This window comes from Melopsittacus undulatus, assembly GCF_012275295.1.
Source record: "Melopsittacus undulatus isolate bMelUnd1 chromosome W unlocalized genomic scaffold, bMelUnd1.mat.Z SUPER_W_unloc_9, whole genome shotgun sequence".
Taxonomy (NCBI): domain Eukaryota; kingdom Metazoa; phylum Chordata; class Aves; order Psittaciformes; family Psittaculidae; genus Melopsittacus; species Melopsittacus undulatus.
The window spans coordinates 161,975-181,673 of record NW_022993951.1 but is presented as its reverse complement, the minus strand read 5'-3'; the positions used below and the strand labels follow the sequence as shown (position 1 = coordinate 181,673).

At 44.1% G+C, this 19,699-nt stretch overlaps 1 protein-coding gene across 1 annotated transcript in view; it reads left to right on the top strand.

Moving 5' to 3' along the window:
- LOC117438313 (C-Maf-inducing protein-like) overlaps positions 1–19,699 on the top strand; it is a 203,529-nt gene that overhangs the window by 93,612 nt on the left and 90,218 nt on the right. Inside the window, exon 3 of the mRNA XM_034073862.1 lies at positions 11,768–11,818. Within this exon, the coding sequence (XP_033929753.1) occupies positions 11,768–11,818 (51 nt within the window). The remainder of the gene's footprint in view (positions 1–11,767; positions 11,819–19,699) is intronic.

The following is a 19,699-nucleotide window of genomic DNA, read 5'->3' as shown; positions in this document are numbered from 1 at the left end:
TCTTGTGGGGGTATACCGAAAGGATACTAGCAGCTGGGTATACGCCTTTACCTATGAGATTTCTTATCTCGATTTACGGAAGGCTTCCAAACTTTGCGTACGCTTACCAAACCAACCCAATTACCAATGCAGTCTTTATGCAAGATGCCCCCTGCACCTTACAGACTATAGAAAAGAATACCTTTTATGAAGATGGTCCTTGTCTGCTCCCGCAGTGATCCGAATGAGTTGAGGGGTCTTTCCAGGAAAAATTCCCGAGGGCCCTAGGGAGCCTTGTCCTCAGCGGGTCCTGCAGCCGAGCAGAGAGGGTCCCATCTGGGTCCCCAAATTGATTCAGAGAAAACTCCAGGAACAAACTTGCCAACAAAGTTTTCAAGCTGACAAGCAGGTATTCTTTATTGCGGTGCCGGGAGACACGGGGGATAGCTCCTCCTAACGTGTGTCTCCCTATTGCTACACAAGCCATCCTTATATAGTCCCTGGCCATACATACATATTCATGAGGCTATGTATGGATTATATCACTTTCCAGAAAGCTCCCCGCATGCGTACAGAATTGTGGTGGTGGTCTCTGAGGGTCGTTTACTTCTTCCAACAATCTTCATCACTTCTGGCAGCCTTTGAAACACGCACAGTAGATGCTTATACCAGTTTAATTGGTTCGTTAGCATCAGAGACATAATAACCCTCCTATCCTCCTACTTATCAGTTAGTTTACCCATAGCCTATCCTGGACACTTGCTATTCCCAGATACTCCTTATCCCTGTGTCCTGTTTTTCTAGACTGTTTTTCTTAAGACTACATCAACTATAACGATTTATCTTGTGCCAGCATGTTCTCTAGCTGTACTCTATTTTTTTTCTATGTATGTCCTGGTTTAAAGCAAGTCTGCACAGCTTGTTCACTCACTCTCCCCCTTGCTCCCCCAACTCCCGGAGAGTTAGGAAGGAGAATCCAAAGAATGTATCCCCCATGGGTTGAGATAAGAGCAGTTTAATAACTAAGGCATAACACAAATCACTACTGCTACTACTACTACAAATAATAATGATAAAGGCAATAACAAGTGAAGAGAATACAACACCTCAGCAGCCACCGACCCATAACTCACCCAACCCTGCTCGACTGAGCACTGACCAATACCTCCTCCATCCCCCCAGAGCTCCAGCCCTTCCGGGTTTCTCCCGGTTACATCCTGGGTATGACGTGCTATGGTATGGAATACCTCTTTGGCTAGCCTGGGTCAGGTGTCCTGCCTCTCCTTCCTCCCGGCTTTCCCTCCTTCCCTGGCAGAGCATGAGGCTCAGAAAAGGCCTTGAACATACCAAACATTATACAGTAACTCAAAACGTACTTGCTATCAGCAACCGTTCCCAGCCCGAAAGTCAAAACACAGCACTGCACCAGCTATCAAGAAGGAGAAAAATGACTGCTACTGCTCAAACCAGGACAATGTACCATGCACCTCAGTAATTTTCCATTGCTACTGTTACAAAGCCATCAAACTTAACATTGCTTAAAACTAATTCTAAAGGTTTATATGTTCCATTTTGTGTTCCCCTTCTTTCAATATATATGAGATAAGAGTGATGATATATTGAAAATGTGGGATCTGAGCATGATGTGAATGGTATTGAATAAGGGGTAGATGCTGTCCTGGGATCAACAGTAGCAGTTATTTTTCTTCTTGTTAGTAGCTGGTGCAGTGCTCTGTTTTTGACTTTCAGCCTGGGAACAATGCTGATAACACCGATGTTTTTAGTTGCTCATTAGAATGTTTACCCAGGACTTTCTGAGTCTCATGCTCTGCCAGGGAGGAGGGGAAGCTGGGAGGAAGCAGAGACAGGACACCTGACCCAAAGTAGCCAAAGAGGTATTCCATACCACATGCCCAGGATATAGAACTGGGGGCAGTAACCTGGAAGGGCTAGATCACTGCTCAGTTGGGCTGGGTATTGGTTGGCAGGTGGTAAGTGGTTGTATCCTCTCCCCTTCTTATTTCCCTTATCATTATTATTATCGTGGCAGCAGTAGTGGTTTTGTGTTATACCTTAGTTCCTGGACTGTTCTTATGTCAACCCATGGGAGTTACATTCTTTAGATTCTCCTCCCCATCCCTCTGTGAGCAGGGGGAGGAAGAAGTGGTGGAGTGAGCGAGCGTCTGCATGGTTCTGAGTTACCGGCTGGGCTTAAACCATGGCAGTTCTTTGTAGTGCCCAACATGGGTCACGAAGGTTTGAGATGACGACATATCTGACCAGAGTGTGTCTAATTGTATTTGTGATAAGCATTCATTGTTTTGGATTAATAGTCACTCATCGCAATGCTTATTTATTTGCTCTCAATGTTGTTGCACTTGATGTCAGTGTTTCAGCATGTCATATCTTACTTACAGACAGTATTTGTTGTCTTAGTGTATATCGGCTACAGGGCTTGGGCTAAGGTTCTTGTTTTGCTGTACTTTATGGTAATGACTTTTAATACCATAGACTTATTGATTATGAAAGTGATCTGGCTTGCGTTCCCAGTGTGGTCATCACCTCTGTCCTTTGGGAAGTGTATAATGGAAGTGTTTAGCAGGCCTTTTCCCCTCCTCATTTGGTCAGCCTATGAAGGAGACATTCCCTTAGGTTCCCAGCTCCCCCATCATACTATTTCCACATCATTTGAGATTTCTGAAGGTTTTGAATGGCCTTTGGATACCCTTGAGACCTGCCTGCTGATTGTCATGTGGATCACCATGTTGGCACACATACAGAGTGTGTTTTACCCACAACCATTTCGTCTGATCTCGAAAGTTGAGTCTTGTCTGGGGATAGACAATGATATAGGAGGACCAGGAAATTTTCCCAGAGGCTGGACAGTCATGAGTGGCAGGGTGTGTGAGATAGTATGGACAAGTATCTATGCCAGTTGGCCCCTCCAGTACTTTGGAACTTCACCACTGAACAAGTGCAAAATCCAGAAAAATTAGTAAAACAGTTAATTGAGGTGTATTGTCATCCTGGTCATACCAGAGAGGGCCAAATCATGGCAATGTGCTATTGCTTGGCCTATGCTTACAAAGACCTGTTCAACAGTATCCAGCACCTTTAAATGCAATAAAATGTTTCTGGATCTGATGGCAAAGCAACAGACAACGCAGCTACTCCAGTTCCAAGCACAGAAGCTACACCAGCCCTAGTGACAAGTGCAGCAGCTATTCAGACTATGAGTACAGGAGACAATGCAGCTAATCCAATTCCAAGCACAGCTGCTACACCAGCCCCAGCAGTAAGTACAGTAGCTACCCAAACCCCAACAGCAACAGGCAGCACAGCTGCTGGCGCTACTCAAACCCAAAGCACAATGGCTACACCAACTGCAACAACAGATACTGTAGCCACTCCAACCACAGTGGTAATCACTGCAGCTAAAGCAGAGGACCCGTTCATGCTAATATCAGTTGCCCCTGTACGTAAGGGGAAAAGCAAACAAGCGGTACAAAGAGCAGTGAAGAAAAATGAAGAAATAAAGCACTTACTACATGGTAGATCATGTAATCCGGTGTTATTATTATGTGAGTCAGAGGAAGAGGAAGAAGAAGTAGTGACTTCTAGACCCCGGACCTCAACTGAGCTGTGGTATATGCGAAAAGATGTTACCTGTCAACCAGGGGAGCACATGGTCACCTGGTTGCTCCAATGCTGGGACAATGCGGCCACAAATTAGATGGTCACAAATTAGAAGGTAGGGAAGTTAAGAAGTGGGGATCACTTGCTAGGGAAGAGGGAATTGACAAAGCAAATGCCTAAGAGAAATGGTCCCTCAGCCTTTGGATGAAACTCTTGACAGATGTGAAGGAAATGTTTCTGTACATTTTCTTCAGCCAAGGTCACTTCTCTAGAGAAAGGCATCCAATATCTGAGGTAATCAGCCATTGTACAGCTGATCTATCACAAGCTGGATGCTGGGAATGCACCCATAGATCCAGATTAAGCTGAATTTACAAGACCTATGTGGCAGAAATTTACACAGAATACACCATTCATTGGGAACAGTGACCTGGAATGACGTAGTACCACAAACAGTGGATGAACTGATTCATCAACTCCGAGCGTTCGAAGACAATCTCACCCCTTCCATCATTTCAGCTGTGGAAAAACTGTCCAGGAGTTCAAACAGTTGAGAGACAATCTATCTGATCTGTCCAGCTCCCCACGTGTACCAACACATATCTCAGCTATTAACAAAAGGCACCCTACTGCTCCAGAGAGAGAGAACATATAGGAGGTACATGCCACAGGCCACCCCATGGTTTTAGCTGCGGTATCACAGAGAAGACATGAGGAAGTGGGATGGAAAAACTACCTCATCTCTGGAGGAATGGGTAAGTGAATTGAAGAAGAGAACAAAGGTCAAGGATGATTATCCCATGAAAGCTGCGGCTTCAGTCTCTGGTGAACAGGTTCCCAGATGGAGTGGAAGAGCTGATTTTGCTCCAGCTCCTGTGACAAAGAAGACTGATCTCTGTCTAGAAGACATAAGTGACCAATGTTGTGATCACTATTAGAGGGGCCCTGCCACTAGCCAGGTGGAGGTAAGGTACAATCGGATTTACTGGACTGTGTGGATCACATGGCCTGCCACATCAGTCCCACAATAGTATAAGCCTTTAGTAGATACCAGTGCATAGCACACCCTGATGCCATGAAAGCTGTCAAGGGGTGACAGCAGAATCCTAAGAGCTGACTGTACTGGAGGCTGAAATCAGCCTGACTGTGAGGAAGTGACAAAAGCACCACACTGTGACTAGTACAGAGGCTCTATGCTGTTGGTTGGCAGGTGGTTAGCTGTTGTATTCCCTTGTTGTTTTCCTTATCATTTTTATTGATGGTAGCAGTAGTGTTTTTGTGTTATACCTTAGTTACTGGACTGTTCTTATGTCAACTTGTGGGAGTTACATCCTTTTGATTCTCCTCCCCATCCCTCTGGGAGCAGGGGTAGGAAGCGGGGGGAGAGTGAGCAAGCATCTGCGTGGTTCTGAGTTACCAGCTGGGCTTAAACCACAACACCATGTCTGCTGGATCATTTGTCCAAGAAAATCATGGTACACGTTGCAAGGATCTATGGTGCACAGTCCAACAGTTCATCATTTCTTGGTCATTAATTGTTTGCTGGAGACCCTGTAGGACCACAAACTGTGTGACACCTTCTGTATCTAGAGATGATTTAGTTATAGCTCTTCTGAAATGGCTCTACCTGCATATCATGAGAAAATTAGCCCAAGTAAGTGTCATTCAGTATACCAAGGCTAGGTGCCAAGCTGGTCTGTGGTTTCCATACTGTTCTACTTTTTTAGAGATGTGGAACAGCAAAGCTGACTATGAGTTGGGAACCCAATATGACTAAGTGGTAATAATATTATGTCCAGCTCTCCTTTGCTTTAATTTCAGACTGACTGATGGGTTTGTCCATACACAGCTCTGATGCGGAATGGACTCAGTCAGAGATCAATATGATCGGACAAAAAGCCATTTATTGCAAAGCATTAACTCCTTATATACTATTGCTTACACACACCTACAGCAATTTGGCATATCATGATTGGATACTTGTCTTGAAGACCCTTAGTGACTAACATATAATTGGTTAAGCACAGGTGTGAGAACTAGACCTCGAAAGCTTGTCAACAGTCCACATTTCTCATAACTCAGTGAATTCCAGCTTCTTCTTATCTTGCTTGCTTAAGCTTCCTTGGTCCTCTCATGGCCTTGCTGTATCGTTCAGAGTTGTTCAGAGTTCATGTACCAAATATCCATCCTCCTGTGAGAACACTGTCTCCACTCTGACATTTGTTTATTTAAATAAAACCCAACAAACTGAACACACAGAGAATTACAGTTCTGAGAAAGTAACATCTTAGCATGGCTGATTTCGTATTTTCTTGGAAAAGATCTGTGTCCTTATGTAACCTCATAGGACTCAAGAAGGAAGTGGAGTGAGCTGGGCTTCTGTTATGTTTAGTGCTGATTGGCTGAGTCAACTGGATCAGATTACATTAGAACTCTATGAGAATTTCAGCATAACTGAAAATACAAACTATAAAAATGTTTTGAGTATGACTTGGTCCTTGGTAGTGTCTCAATTCATCAAATGTGGTCAGATTAAGGGAGTATAAAAATAGATTTCCCTTATACAGTTGTAATGTGTATTCAAAAATCCACACCAGTACTAAAACTTATGTTTAGTATACTTAAGACATCAAGATGAAAAAACTGTATTTATCATGTAGTTGAGTTCAGCTGAAATTCTTTAATATATGCTGTGTTTCGGCTTTTTTCTGAGAACAGTGCTGATAACACGCCAGTGTTTTAGTTGTTGCTAAGTAATGTTTTCTCTGATCATGGACTTCTCAGTCTCTCATTCTCTGCCAGTGAGGAGGGGCACAAGAAGTTGGGAGGAAGCAGATACAGGACATCTGACCCAAACTAGGCATTCCATACCACAGCACATACAGTATATAAACTGGGGGGAGTCACCCAGAAGGCCTAGGTCACTGTTTGGGTCCAGCTGGGTATTGGTCAGCGAGTGTTGAGCAATTGTATTGTGCATCACTGTTTTTATTGTTTTCTTTTCCCTTCCTTTTATAGTGTCCTGGGTTCGGCAGTAGCAGTCATTTTTCTCCTTCTTGGTAGCTGGTGCAGTGCCGTGTGTTTGACTTTCAGCATGGGAACAACACTGAGAACACCAATGTTTTCAGTTGTTGCTAAGTAATGTTTACTCTGACCAAGGGTTTTCTGAGTCACATGCTCTCCCAGGGAGGAGTGGAAGCCAGGAGGAAGAAGAGACAGGACACCTGTCTCAAACTAGCCAAAGAGGTATTCCATACCACAGCATGTCATGCCCAGTATATAAGCGGTGGGGGGGGGAGTTGCCTGGAAGGGCTAGATTGCTGCTAGAGTCAGGCTGGGTATCAGTTGGAAGGCGATGAGTGGTTGTACTCTCTTCCCTTGTTCCCTCTTAACATTATTATTATTGGTGGTAGCAGTAGTGGTTTTGTGTTATACCTTAGTTGTTAAACTGTTCTTATCTCAACCAGTGGGAGTTACATTCTTTTGATTCTCCTTCCTATCCCTCCTGGAGCGGGGGGAGGAAGAAGGGGAGAAGTGAGTGAGCTGCTGTGTGGTTCTGATTTGCCATCTAGGCTTAAACCACAACAGCAGCAGAGATGGGAAATATTTTTAGGAGGATAATAGCAGATTTCACTTACAGGCCTGCCCATGTCATGGAGGTGCAACACTGGAGTTTGCATCAGCAGTGTAAATTTTTTTTACAGTCTGCATTAAGCAGCAGTGTGTGTTCTATGCGGGTTTGACTTCCTGCAGCCCTGAGCTGTTCTGCTCTGCTGATCCTTTGGTTGATAATAAATTGGTGCATAGAAGCCAGCAATATTTTATGGGTCACAGTAACGAATATTAGCTGGAGGAAAGCATATCAAAATCCTATCACACTGAACAGAAAGCAAGTGAGGGAGACAGATAGATAAACATAGAATGAAACCAGGAAGAGTTAAAAAAATCTAGATCATCAATTCCCATTTATTGCCACATCTTTTCAGATGGCCAAATCCCTTAGAAAGGGTATGTGTGAAGAATGTTGTTGTAAGGAAAAGTGGGAACTTTTTGCTGCACAGTCAAGCCTCTTTTTGTATTCTGAGTAACACACATGCCAGTAAAAGGGGATGTCATAGTGCTTACTGTTAAACGAATTTGGTAGCATGGCATGTGTGGTATGGTAGAAATGACAAATTTTCTGCTGATGTTTGCTGCTGTAGAAGAATTGATATCAGTGGAGATATGAGTATATTAGCTAGAGGTCTTCACCATCATTTCTGGAATGGTTGGTTTCCTGCAGAATTTCTGTTCTGTTTCTCAGCAGCACACAGGTTCCTATTTTGTCTCCTCCTTGCCTGGGTAGAAATCACTGCAGGGGCTGTAATGCTGGAATGAAATGAGTGTTCAGTTTCCTACTTCTGTGATAAAAAAAAAATCTGCTTTTAAAATGTTTGCTGCTTTTTAATAAAAAAGTGTATTCAAACTTATTGACTAAGAAATGAAGTAGTTTGGGTGCAGAGAAAAATACTTCCCCTTTTTGAGCAAAGATGTAAACTTATTCATGTTGACCAAAGCTCTGCATATGCAGACATTTAATCTTTTGCACAATTTTGCTCCCCTGAGCAGTCTGTTTGAAGCTGATTAAATTAATCCTATGAGCAAACTTGGTACTGGAGCTGATCTCAGGTGGCTTTTCCTCCCTGACTGAACATTTACACCCTAAAAATTAGACTATAAAATCTTTCAGAACACAATTCCAGGATCAACTCATCTTAAAAAAAAAAAAAAGCTATTCTTTTTGTTTCAATATGTAGAAAATTCATATTCTGATATGTCTGCGTTCTTCATGAAATGGGATGTTGTCCTGGTTTGAGCAGTAGCAGTCATTTTTTCTCCTTCTTGATAGCTGGTACAGTGCTGTGTTTTGACTTTCGGGCTGAGAACGGTTGCTGATAGCAAGCATGTTTTGAGTTACTGTATAATGATTGGTTTGTTCAAGGCCTTTTTCTGAGCTCATGCTCTGCAGGGAGGAGGGGAGGCCGGGAGGAAGGAGAGACAGGACACCTGACCCAGGCTAGCCAAAGAGGTATTCCATACCATAGCACGTCATACCCAGGATGTAACCGGGAGAAACCTGGAAGGGCTGGAGCTCTGGGGGGATGGAGTAGGTATCGGTCAGTGCTCAGTCGGGCAGGGTGGGGTGAGTTATGGGTCGGTGGCTGCTGAGGTGTTGTATTCTCTTCACTTGTTATTGGCTTTATCATTATTATTTGTAGTAGTAGTAGCAGTAGTGATTTGTGTTGTGCCTTAGCTATTAAACTGTGCTTATCTCAATCCGTGGGGGCTACATTCTTTAGATTCTCCTTCCTAATTCTCCGGTAGTCGGGGGAGCTCTGGGGGGGGAGTGAGTAACGAGCTTTGCGGACTTGGTTTAAACCACGACAGAAGTTTGGTTTTGATAAACTCTGTAGTCAGCCAAGATTATTTATCATAGATTTATTATGCTTTACTGCCTAGAGGTCTACTGGAAGAGCAATAGATTCTCATTATTTCATAAACAAATAATATGTAATACATATCTAAATGAGCATTATTCCATTTAATTCAGAGAAACCAGTCCAAATTTATGTCACTGAGGCATCAGTATCTGACCTTGAGAATAAGCATGGTTTTGGTAACCATTCATCATTTGTGCTTCCAGTATTCTTGCCAATATCAGTGAACTGAACCAGTGTCAGGAAATAAAATTCATTCCGTGATGTGGATTTTGAATAATTATCTGAAAATGTGTTGAGGAATGAAATTTCATGAATGATGCTTTAATTTGCTAGAAGTATGTGGCATTTAGCTGGTGAGGTACCTCACTTTTTATTTTTGCTCGGTTTTTAACATAGATTTGTATGCTACGCTGTAATTTTCACTGGTTGTGTAAAGCATTTTGAATTCTAAGTAGAAATTGCTCATTGGCGGCGATGAGATAGCATTGGAAAAGCCAAAGGGCATCTCTACCCACTCAAAAATTTCAAACTTATGTCACCTTGCTAAGGCATGCATATTTATGTCACTGTAGATGCTTTTATATTTTTTGATACTGAGTCTTTTGACCTTTGGAAGCATTGAACTATTCCTTCATTGGCTATGAACCTGCCTTCACACTGAGCGTTTCTGGCAGCTGTGCTCAATATGGACAAAAACAGGCAATCGCCTGGAGTGATTATTGCAACATTTATGCCATTGCTGCAAGCAGTCTGTGCATGTAGTTGCACGTCTGTGTGTATTACACTTTTCACTCTGTTTTAATAGCACTGAAAGAGCTAAGATGCTGTTTGAATTGCTTTGGGGTCAGCTGAGGAGCAGTACAAGAAGAGAAACTAGAATATGGATGCCTTCCCCCCATGTAAAATTTCAACCCAACTTCCTACTCTGCTCCTGGTGATTAATAGCAAAGGCAAATGTCCTACCTAAAGATCTGATCAAAGCCTGACTAAAACCAGGGAGGACTTTTCAGTCTTTGTCTTGTACACTGTTTTATAGGAGGTTAATGTTTTGTAAGGTTTTGGTTCAGTGTTTTGCATTTGACTCAGGGAACTACAAGCAAGTCAGTCTCACCTCTGTGCCTGGCAAAATCTTGGAGTAGATTCTCCTGGAAGGCATGCTAAGGCACATGAAAAAAAAAAAAAAGGTGCTTGCTGACAGCCAGCATGGCTTCACTAAGGGGAAGTCCTGCCTGACCAATTTGGTGGCCTTCTATGATGGGGTGTCGTGGTTTAAACTCTGTCAGCCATGCAGTCTTGCTTGCTTACTCCCCTCCTTCCCCAACCCCCCGCTCCCAGAGGGACAGGGAAGAGAATCAAAAGAATGTCACTCCCATGGGTTGAGATAAGAACAGTCCAGTAACTAAGGTATAACACAAACTACTACCACCACCAATAATAATAATGACAAGGGAAATAACAAGGGAAGATAATACAATACCACCCGCCGACTGATACTGTTATGCCTTAGCTATTAAACTGTGCTTATCTCAACCCATGGGGGCTACATTCTTTGGGTTCTCCTTCCTAACTTAACTCTCCGGGAGTTGGGGTAGCGAGGGGGGGAGTGAGTGAACGAGCTGTGTGTGGACCACGACACCAGCCCAACTGAGCAGTGAACTAGCCCTTCCGGGTTGCTCTCAGTTACATCCTGGGCATGACATGCTGTGGTATGGAATGCCTCATTGGCTAGTTCGGGTCAGGTGTCCTGTCTCTGCTTCCTCCCGGCTTCCCCTCAGAAAGTCATTGGTCAGAGTAAACATTTGAGCAGTAACTAAAAACATCTGTGTGATCAGAGCTGTTCCCAGGTTGAAAGTCAAAAACATGGCACTGCACCAGCTACTAAGAAGGAGAAAAAATGACTGCTACTGCTGAACCTAAGACATGGGGCTATGGAACTGATGGACAGGGGTAGAGCAGTTGATGTCATCTACCTGGACTTATGCAAAGCTTTAGACACTGTCCCACATGACATCCTTGTCTCTAAATTGAAGGGACATCAATTTGATAGATGGACCACTCAGTGGATAAAGAACTCTCTGGATGGCCTCATGCAAAGAGTTGTGGTCAACGGCTCAATGTCCAACTGGAGACCAGTAACAAGTGGTGTCCCTGAGGGATCAGTGTTGGGACCAGTCTTGTTCAACATCTTTGTTGGTGACATGGACATTGGGATTGAGTGCACCTTCAGCAAGTTCACTGATGACACCAAGCTCTGTGATTCACTTGATGTGTTGGAGGGAAGGAATGCCATCTAGAGGGACCTTGAAAACATGATGTGTGACATGTTTTAGTGTGAGGTGTCCCTGGCCATGGCAGGGGGGTTGGAACTAGATGATCTTAAGGTCCTTTCCAACCCTAACTGTTCTGTGATTCTATGATTTGCAGCAAGATCTTCATGTCACTGCTTTTTGTGAAAATAAACTGGTTATAATGTGATGTAGCTTTGAGCGAAGATTTTCCTTCATTCTGATGAGGCTGGGTGTAAAGTTAACTAGGTTCAGAAAGTTCAGAAGAGTATGGTGAGTGTAGCCTCATTAGTTTTAGGGCACACATGCGTGATTTGCTTAGTTTTGGCTGGGTGATCTGAAATGCTGGTAGAAACTTAATGATTCTGTAACTTTTGGTTGTTACAGGCTGCAAACAGTTACCTGCGGGACCAGTGGTTCCATTCTTTGCAGTGGAAGGTAAGTTCTGCACTTCACTGTCTTCCTTGTCTGCCTCTAAGAATACCTTTTAGTATTCCCTATTCCTTCATTGTAAGAATGAATGGATAAAGTCCTTGTCTTTCATAAACCTAGATCAGAACATGTATGCAGTTTTAACTTGTTTATAACGTGAATGAAGTGGACAAATTAACTTACATAGCCCAGCTTTATTAGCATGTGATTGGCTTCAAAAAGTAGATAGGCAGTAAATTCACATTTAAACAGTATAGTGATAGGATAGTTTTTGTTTTGTATTATGAAGTGTAATACGTTACAGAATGCCTACAGCCCAACCACATGCTCTGGACTCTAGAGATACTTGGGGGTTTTGGTGTGGTTTTTTCCGAGAAACCAGGGAGAAAGGGTGTCTTTTAGAGTTGCTTACTGTAAGTAGCATCAATCAGTTATGCATCAGTCTGTGTTTATGCTTTAGAATGATTTTGATTTAAGGGCAGTTTTCATTTCAGATGTCTTGAGCCCGTTCTCATTTTCAGTGAGAACGATGGATTGACTGCCCTCAGTAGGGGAAGTGGATCACAGTGACAAGATTGTCTCTCAAAAGCAGCACATTCCTCTTCAAAAACTGTAGCTGTTGCCCTTTGGATGGAATCTGTATGCATTTTGATGCAGCTAGAAACAAGTTTTGGCCAGATGCTGAATATGGTTGTCCTTTCTTGTCTTGTGGTGGAAACACAAGCAGTAGCCTTTCATCTGAGGACTTGTCTTTGGCAGGGCCCCAGTGAAGTCAGCCAGGTTGGCTGTGTAGCATATGAAGATTTCAGCCTGCTGACAGCAGCCACATACAAAAATATAAGGAAGCCCCTCCCACCAAACTGTTTTTGTTGTAGGTGTATTTTATAGTTGCAAAATAGTTGTGTGGCAAAACTACAGTATAGTTGTGCTTTGTATAGCCATCAGCATGTGGCAGAATTGTATTCTGAGCAGATCCAGGTTCTTATCAGTAAAATCCAAGTGTCAAGATCTTTTCCAGACCACTGGCATATTCTCCAGCCTGTTACCCTGATTGCCTAAATGAGTGTGGGACAGCAGTGCTGATAGTAGAAGGCTGGGCTGTGGTGTGGCACTTTATTTTGGCCTCTTGACAGTATCATTAACACAATGCCTAGCCAGTCTTGCTTTCTTTGCAACTCCTGAGGGTAGCAAAGAGCTTAAAGCATGCAGAGACAGTATCTCCATGTGTCCGTTATTTTTCCTCCTGCTTTGGCAGGCAAGGATGATAAGAGAAAGCATAGACAGAAATGATGCTGGAATTTCTTTTTCTACCTTGCCCCAAACAAGGATGGTACTGATGTGCTGGTGGCATGTGCCTGCTTTGCTCCTGTAGTGAGGGGAAAATTTGTGTCAGAGGTGCAACTCTGTAAAAAAAAAGTAAAGACTGGTAAAAATGCAACCTGGCCCTACCACTACACACCCCATCAATTAAATTGTAGAAAGAAAGGAAAAAAGAAAAAGCAAGCCTAGACAGAATGACCTAGCTTGCTCACATGCCTTTCACTCATGGAGAGAGAGCTTTGCTCTGTGGAAGTTGTTTTTAAAGGAGCATTTCTTAAACTTTCCAATGCTTCTGGGGAACTGAGTAATTTAACTTGTTGAAAAGTAGAATTTATTTTTGCTTCCTTGCTTCTCTCCCCACCCCCATTAAGTTCGTTTCTGAAAAACAAGTGAAACATTATCTTGATTTGAAACTTTCCCTTTACCAAGAATAGCAAGTAGCTTTTTCCCATAAGAATAGTGACAGGGTTCAGTCACTGCCCAGGTACTTTACAATAACAAATTCCTCTTTACTAAAATGAAGATAGTTTTGATGGGTTTTGTTGCTTAATAGTTCAGAGGAAGAACACCTGGTAGCTTTCTGCTCTTTACTTTGGTTGATATTTGTCAGGTTTAAGTGAGATCACAACCGAACTAAGAGGCAAGACAAGAGGTGTATCTAGAAGGGGAGCAGAGTGCAGTTATGTGGTCTACCTTAGGTTTATCACTTTATTAGCACCATAACTTATGACTTTAAAAGCCAGGTGCCAAGGTTCATCTCACTCCATAATTTGTATGGTTTGATGACTAAGTACGTAGTGAGGGAACCCACAGAAAACCAGGAAGCATATTCTTTTGGAATGGGTCATTTACACAAAGGACCGGCCGGCAGAGAGATTGCTGCAGCTGTATTATGATTGGGTGGCTGTGTTGATGAATGATATATTTGAGGGTCTCCAGCTGAACCCAGAGTCCCATTCTACTAGGCACTAGATGTAGGTGGAGCAGAGGACCTTCACTTCCTCTGCCCTGCCCAAACAAGAGCCCATTTTACAGACAGCAAACTAATATTCCGAGTGTTTCTAAGCAGTAGGGATTGCCCCTCCCCAAATTACAGTTGTGGGAGCAGATTCTGTCAGTGTCCTTCTGGGTCCTTTTCTTGTGCTTCAAGCTTTTGGGAGTCACATGCTGCATGCAATCTGAGCTACCTGGAAAATGTCTGGATGCAGTGAATAGCAGTGTTGTTAAATATTTGGGGAAGCCTTTTAGGTTCAGGCACATATTGGTTATCTTTTGGTCTTGTATGAAGGTGCTATGGTCTGTGAGATAGCTTTTATGTAGTGAAGTTTTAAGGATTAACATGCTGTGGGAATTAAATTTGCCAGCCAGCACCCTGGAAATAATTTTTTGTTTTAGAGACAAACATTGAAATAAAAATCAAGAATAATTTATTTCTGCAGTCCAGAGAATAATAAAAGAGATGCTACAGATAAACAGAAATAAAAGAAACCCAAGCACATAATTATCCATGTTTTAGATCCAGCTCCAAGTGGTTTTCTGTGTTATCCAACTAACCAGCTGTCAAGATGCTTACACAGCATCTTAGATGCGACTTTCTCCTTTAATGCTGTGCTCATTGAAGAGAGCATGGATGTAGGGACAGACTGTTCCTTATGTAGTAATTTTCTTTTTTGGTTTTCCATTTAAATCCTCCCAGTAAGGGGATACAAACAAGCAACAATGCAGATAGATGCTCTCTGGGAAAATGCCAAGGCTACATACTTTCTTATTTGTGTGTGTCCCAAAATTACTTGTCACAGTACCCCTCAAAGCCAAGCTTAGCTGTGTTCGACCCCTACAGGAGTGGTTGGTTACCCCTGTATCTAGCCTAGATCGAAAAAGGGCAATGAACTGCATGCGTTATTCTCTTTTGTATAGTCACAAAAAGTGTTATCTTTACTGATACACTGTTATGACTTATCAGCTTCCAAATACCAAAGATTATAATGGATCAACCAATCTCCTTGGTTGAAAGGAACATTCCTTACACAATGGATTAATGATGTATGTTTGAGGATCTGGAGAGTTGTGAACATGTTCTGTTTATTCACTAGGCAAAGATAGTTTTGCTTAGCTCTAACCTGAAGGAAATCAGGATTTCTAAAAATCAGCTGAGGTGGTAAATAATCCTTGAGCTGTGATACACATAGATATCCAGATTAAATGAGGAATTATTGTGGAGACAATGCTTGTTGCTTGTTTGTATCTTGCCATCCGCAATTTCCCTCCCTTGTTTCCCCATCAGTTGGGTACTCCAAGGTTCACAGCCTATTTGACACGAATAATCTACGTGCTAATTACAATCATAGAATAGTTAGGATTGGAAAGGACCTCAAGATCATCCAGTTCCAACCCCACTGCCATAGGCAGGGACACCTCACACTAAGCCATATCACCCAAGGCTTCATCCAACCTGGTCTTGAACACTGCCAGGGATGGAGCATTCACAACCTCCCTGGGCAACCCATTCCAGTGCCTCACCACCCTAACAGTAAAGAATTTCTTCCTTATATCCAGTCTAAACCTCTGCTGTTTAAGTTTCAACACATTACCCATTGTCCTATCACTATAGACCCTAAGGAAGAGTCCCTCCCCAGCACCCCTGTAGGCCCCCTTCAGATACTGGAAGGCTGCTATGAGGTCTCCACGTAGCCTTCTCTTCTCCAGGCTGAACAGCCCCAATTTTCTCAGCCTGTCTTCATATGGGAGGTGCTCCAGTCCCCTGATCATCCTCGTGGCCCTCCTCTGGACTTGTTCTAACAGTACCATGTCCTTTTTATGTTGAGGACACCAGAACTGAACACAATACTCCAAGTGAGGTCTCACGAGAGCAGAGTAGACGGGCAGGATCACCTCCTTTGACCTGCTGGTCACACTCCTTTTGATGCAGCCCAGGATACGGTTGGCTTTCTGGGCTGTGAGTGCACACTGCTGGCTCATGTTCATTTTCTCATTGACTAACACCCCCAAGTCCTTCTCCGCAGGACTACCATGAATTTCCTTTTTGCCCAACCTGCAGCTGTGCCTGGGATTGCTCCCACCCAGGTGTAGGGCCTTGCACTTGTCATGGTTAAACTTCATGAGGTTGGCATCAGCCCACCTTACAAGCGTGTCAAGGTCCCTCTGGATGGCATTCCTTCCCTCCAGCATATCAACTGAACCACACAGCTTGGTGTCATCGGCAAACTTGCTGAGGGCACACTCAATCCCACTGTACATGTCAGCAACAAAGATGTTAAACAAGACCCGTCACAAAACCAATCCCTGAGGGACACCAGTGGTCTCTAGCCGGACATTGAACCATTGACCACAACTCTTTGAGTGCGACCATCCAGCCAGTTCTTTATCCACCGAGTGGTCCACCTATCAAATTGATGTCTCTCCAATTTAGAGACAAGGATGTCATGTGGACAGTGTTGAACGCTTTGCACAAGTCCAGGTAGATGACGTCAACTGCTCTACCCCAGTCCATCACTTTTGTAGCCCCGTTATAGAAGGCCACCAAATTGGTCAGGCAGGATTTTCCCCTAGTAAAGCCATGCTGGCAGTCACCAAACACCTTGTTGTTTTTCATGTGCTCTAGCATGCCTTCCAAGAGAATCTGCTCCCAGATTTTGCCAGGCACAGAGGTGAGACTGACTGGTCTGTAATTCCCCGGGTCATTCCTTTTTTCCAGTCATTGGGAACTTCACCTGACTGCCATGATTTTTCAAATATGATGGCCAGTGGCTTTGCAACTTCATTCGCGACCTCCTTCAGGACCCGCGGATGGATATCATCAGGTCCCATGGACTTGTGTACATTCAGGTTCTTAAGATGGTCTCAAACCAGGTCCTCTCGTACAGTGGGCCCAAGGTCTAGGTTTTCACAGTCCCTGCGTCCGCCTTCCAGGACCTGGGTGGTATGGTCAGAGCCTTTGCCAGTGAAGACTGAGGCAAAGAAGCCATTCAGAACCTCAGCCTTCTCCAAGACCTGTGTAGCCAGTTCTCCTGAAAGCTTCCAGAGGGGGCCTACATTGTCCTTAGTCTGTGTTTTATTCGCTACATACCTATAAAATCCCTTCCTATTATCTTTAACATCCCTAGCCAAGTTTAGCTCCAATTGGGCTTTAGCTTTCCTAACTTGGTCCCTAACTACCCTGACAACATCCCTGTATTCATCCCAGGCCACCTGTCCTTGTTTCCACTTTTATAAGCCTCTTTTTTCTTGTGAATTTTTCTCAGCAGCTCCTTATCCATCCAAGGAGGTCTCCTGGCCCTCCTGCTGCACTTCTTGCTTGCCGGGATGCAACACTCCTGAGCTTGGAGAAGGTGATCCTTGAATATTAACCAAGAGTCTTGGGCCCCCTTGCCCTCTAGGGCTATATCCCATGGAACCTTGCTAAGCGGGTTCCTGAAGAGACCAAAGTCTGCTCTCTTGATGTCCAGGGCAGTGAGCTTACTGCACACTCTTCTCACTGTCTTGAGGACCTTGAATTTGACCATCTCGTGATCACTGCATCCAAGACATCCCTGGAGAGTCACATTTCCAACGAGCCCTTCCCTGTTGGTGAGCATGATGTCAAGCAGGGCACCTCTCCTCGTCGGCTCCTTTATTGCTTGCAGAAGGAAGTTGTCTTCCACACAATCGAGAAACCTCCTGGATTGCTTGTGCCGGGCCATACCATCGCCCCAACAGATGTCAGGGTGGTTGAAGTCCCCCATGAGAACAAGGGCCTGCGAGTGTGAGGCTTTTCGTGTTTGTCTGTAGAGTATTTCATCCACAGGTTCCTCTTAATCACGTGGTCTGTAACAGATCCCCACAGTAATGTGTCCCATCACTGATTTCCCCTTAACCCTGACCCACAAACTTTCTGTTAACTGATCACCTGTCCCCAGAGAGAGCTCCATACTCTCCAGCCTATCCCTAACATACAGGGCAACTCCCCCTCCCCTCCTACTGGGCCTGTCTTTTCTAAAAAGCCTATAACCTTCCATTCCAACACTCCAGTCAAAGGAGCCATCCCACCATGTTTCTGTGATGCCTATTATATCATAGCCCCGTAGATGTCCCGCCTCTGTTTACATCTCCCCTTACTCGATTTTCTATGCCCTTTCCTCTTATTTATCTCTTTTTATGGTTGAATTTCATAACTCTCTGGCAGACATGTGGTACCCCAACATACTGTTTAACCACCCTGCACCTGCTTAGTTTCATAGGTTGTACAAATAGTATTATTTTCAACCACAGAGTATATCTTTCGTCCAGAGATGATATTGTCTTTACCTACAGAGTGTGTCTTTCTAAGTTATGGTATCTCAAACCCTTTGTTTCATTTCTTTAGTAACTTAGCCCCAGCCCCAATATGTGAAAACAATACTGTTTCTTTCACAGCCCCACCTCACTACAACCTCCTTTCAGGTAGTTGTAGAGAGCCATAAGATCCCCCCTGAGCCTTCTCTTCTCCAGACTAAACAAACCCAGTTCCTCAGCCATTCCTCAAAAGACTTGTTCTCCAGACCCTTCACCAGCTTTGTTGTCCTTCTCTGGACATGCTCCAGCACCTCAATGTCTCTCTTGTAGTGAGGGGCTGTCGTGGTTTAAATCAAATCCTCACAGTACTCTCACTCATTCCCCCCCTTGCTCCCCCAACTCCCGGAGAGCTAGGAAGGAGAATCCAAAGAATGTAGCCCCCACGGGTTGAGATAAGAACGGTGTAATTGCTAAGGCACAACACAAATCACCACTGCCATTACTACTACAAATAATAATGATAAAGCCAATAACAAACAAAAAGAATACAACACCCCACGAGCCACCGACCCATAACTCACTCCACCCTGCCCGGCCGAGCACCGCATGCTCCCTCCTCCATTTCCCTCCAGAGCTCCACCCCCCCTGCTCTCTCTCTCAGTTGCATCCTGGGCATCACGTGCTATGGTATGGAACATCTCATTGGCTAGCCTGGGTCAGGTGTCCTATCTCTCCTTCCTCCCGGCCTCCCCTCCTCCCCGGCAGAGCACGTGCTCAGAAAAGGCCTTAAACAAAAACACCCTCAAAACATGCTCGCTATCAAGCAACTGTTCCCAGCCCAGAAGTCAAAACACAGCACTGCACCAGCTACAAGAAGGAGAAAAATGACTGCTACTGCTCAACTCATGACAGGGGCCCAGAACTGAACACAGTATTCAAGGTGCAGCCTCACCAGTGCCATGTACAAGGGAATGATCATTGCCCTGGTCCAGCTGGCTATGTTATTTCTGATAGAGGCCAGGATGCCATTGGTCTTCTTGGCTGCCTGGGCACAAACTGGCTCGTGTTCAGCTGGCTGTCAGTCAGCACCTCCAGGTCCTTTTCCACTCAGCAGCTTTCTAGCCACTCTTCCCCAAGCCTGGAGCGTTCCATTGGGTTTTTGTGGCCCAAATGCCTGGAATTTTGCCTTGTTGAACCTCATGCAATTGGCCACAGCCTGTCTAACCAGCCTGTCCAGATCCATCTGCAGAGACTTCCTATCCTTCAGCAGATCAACACTCCCAGCCAACTTGGTGT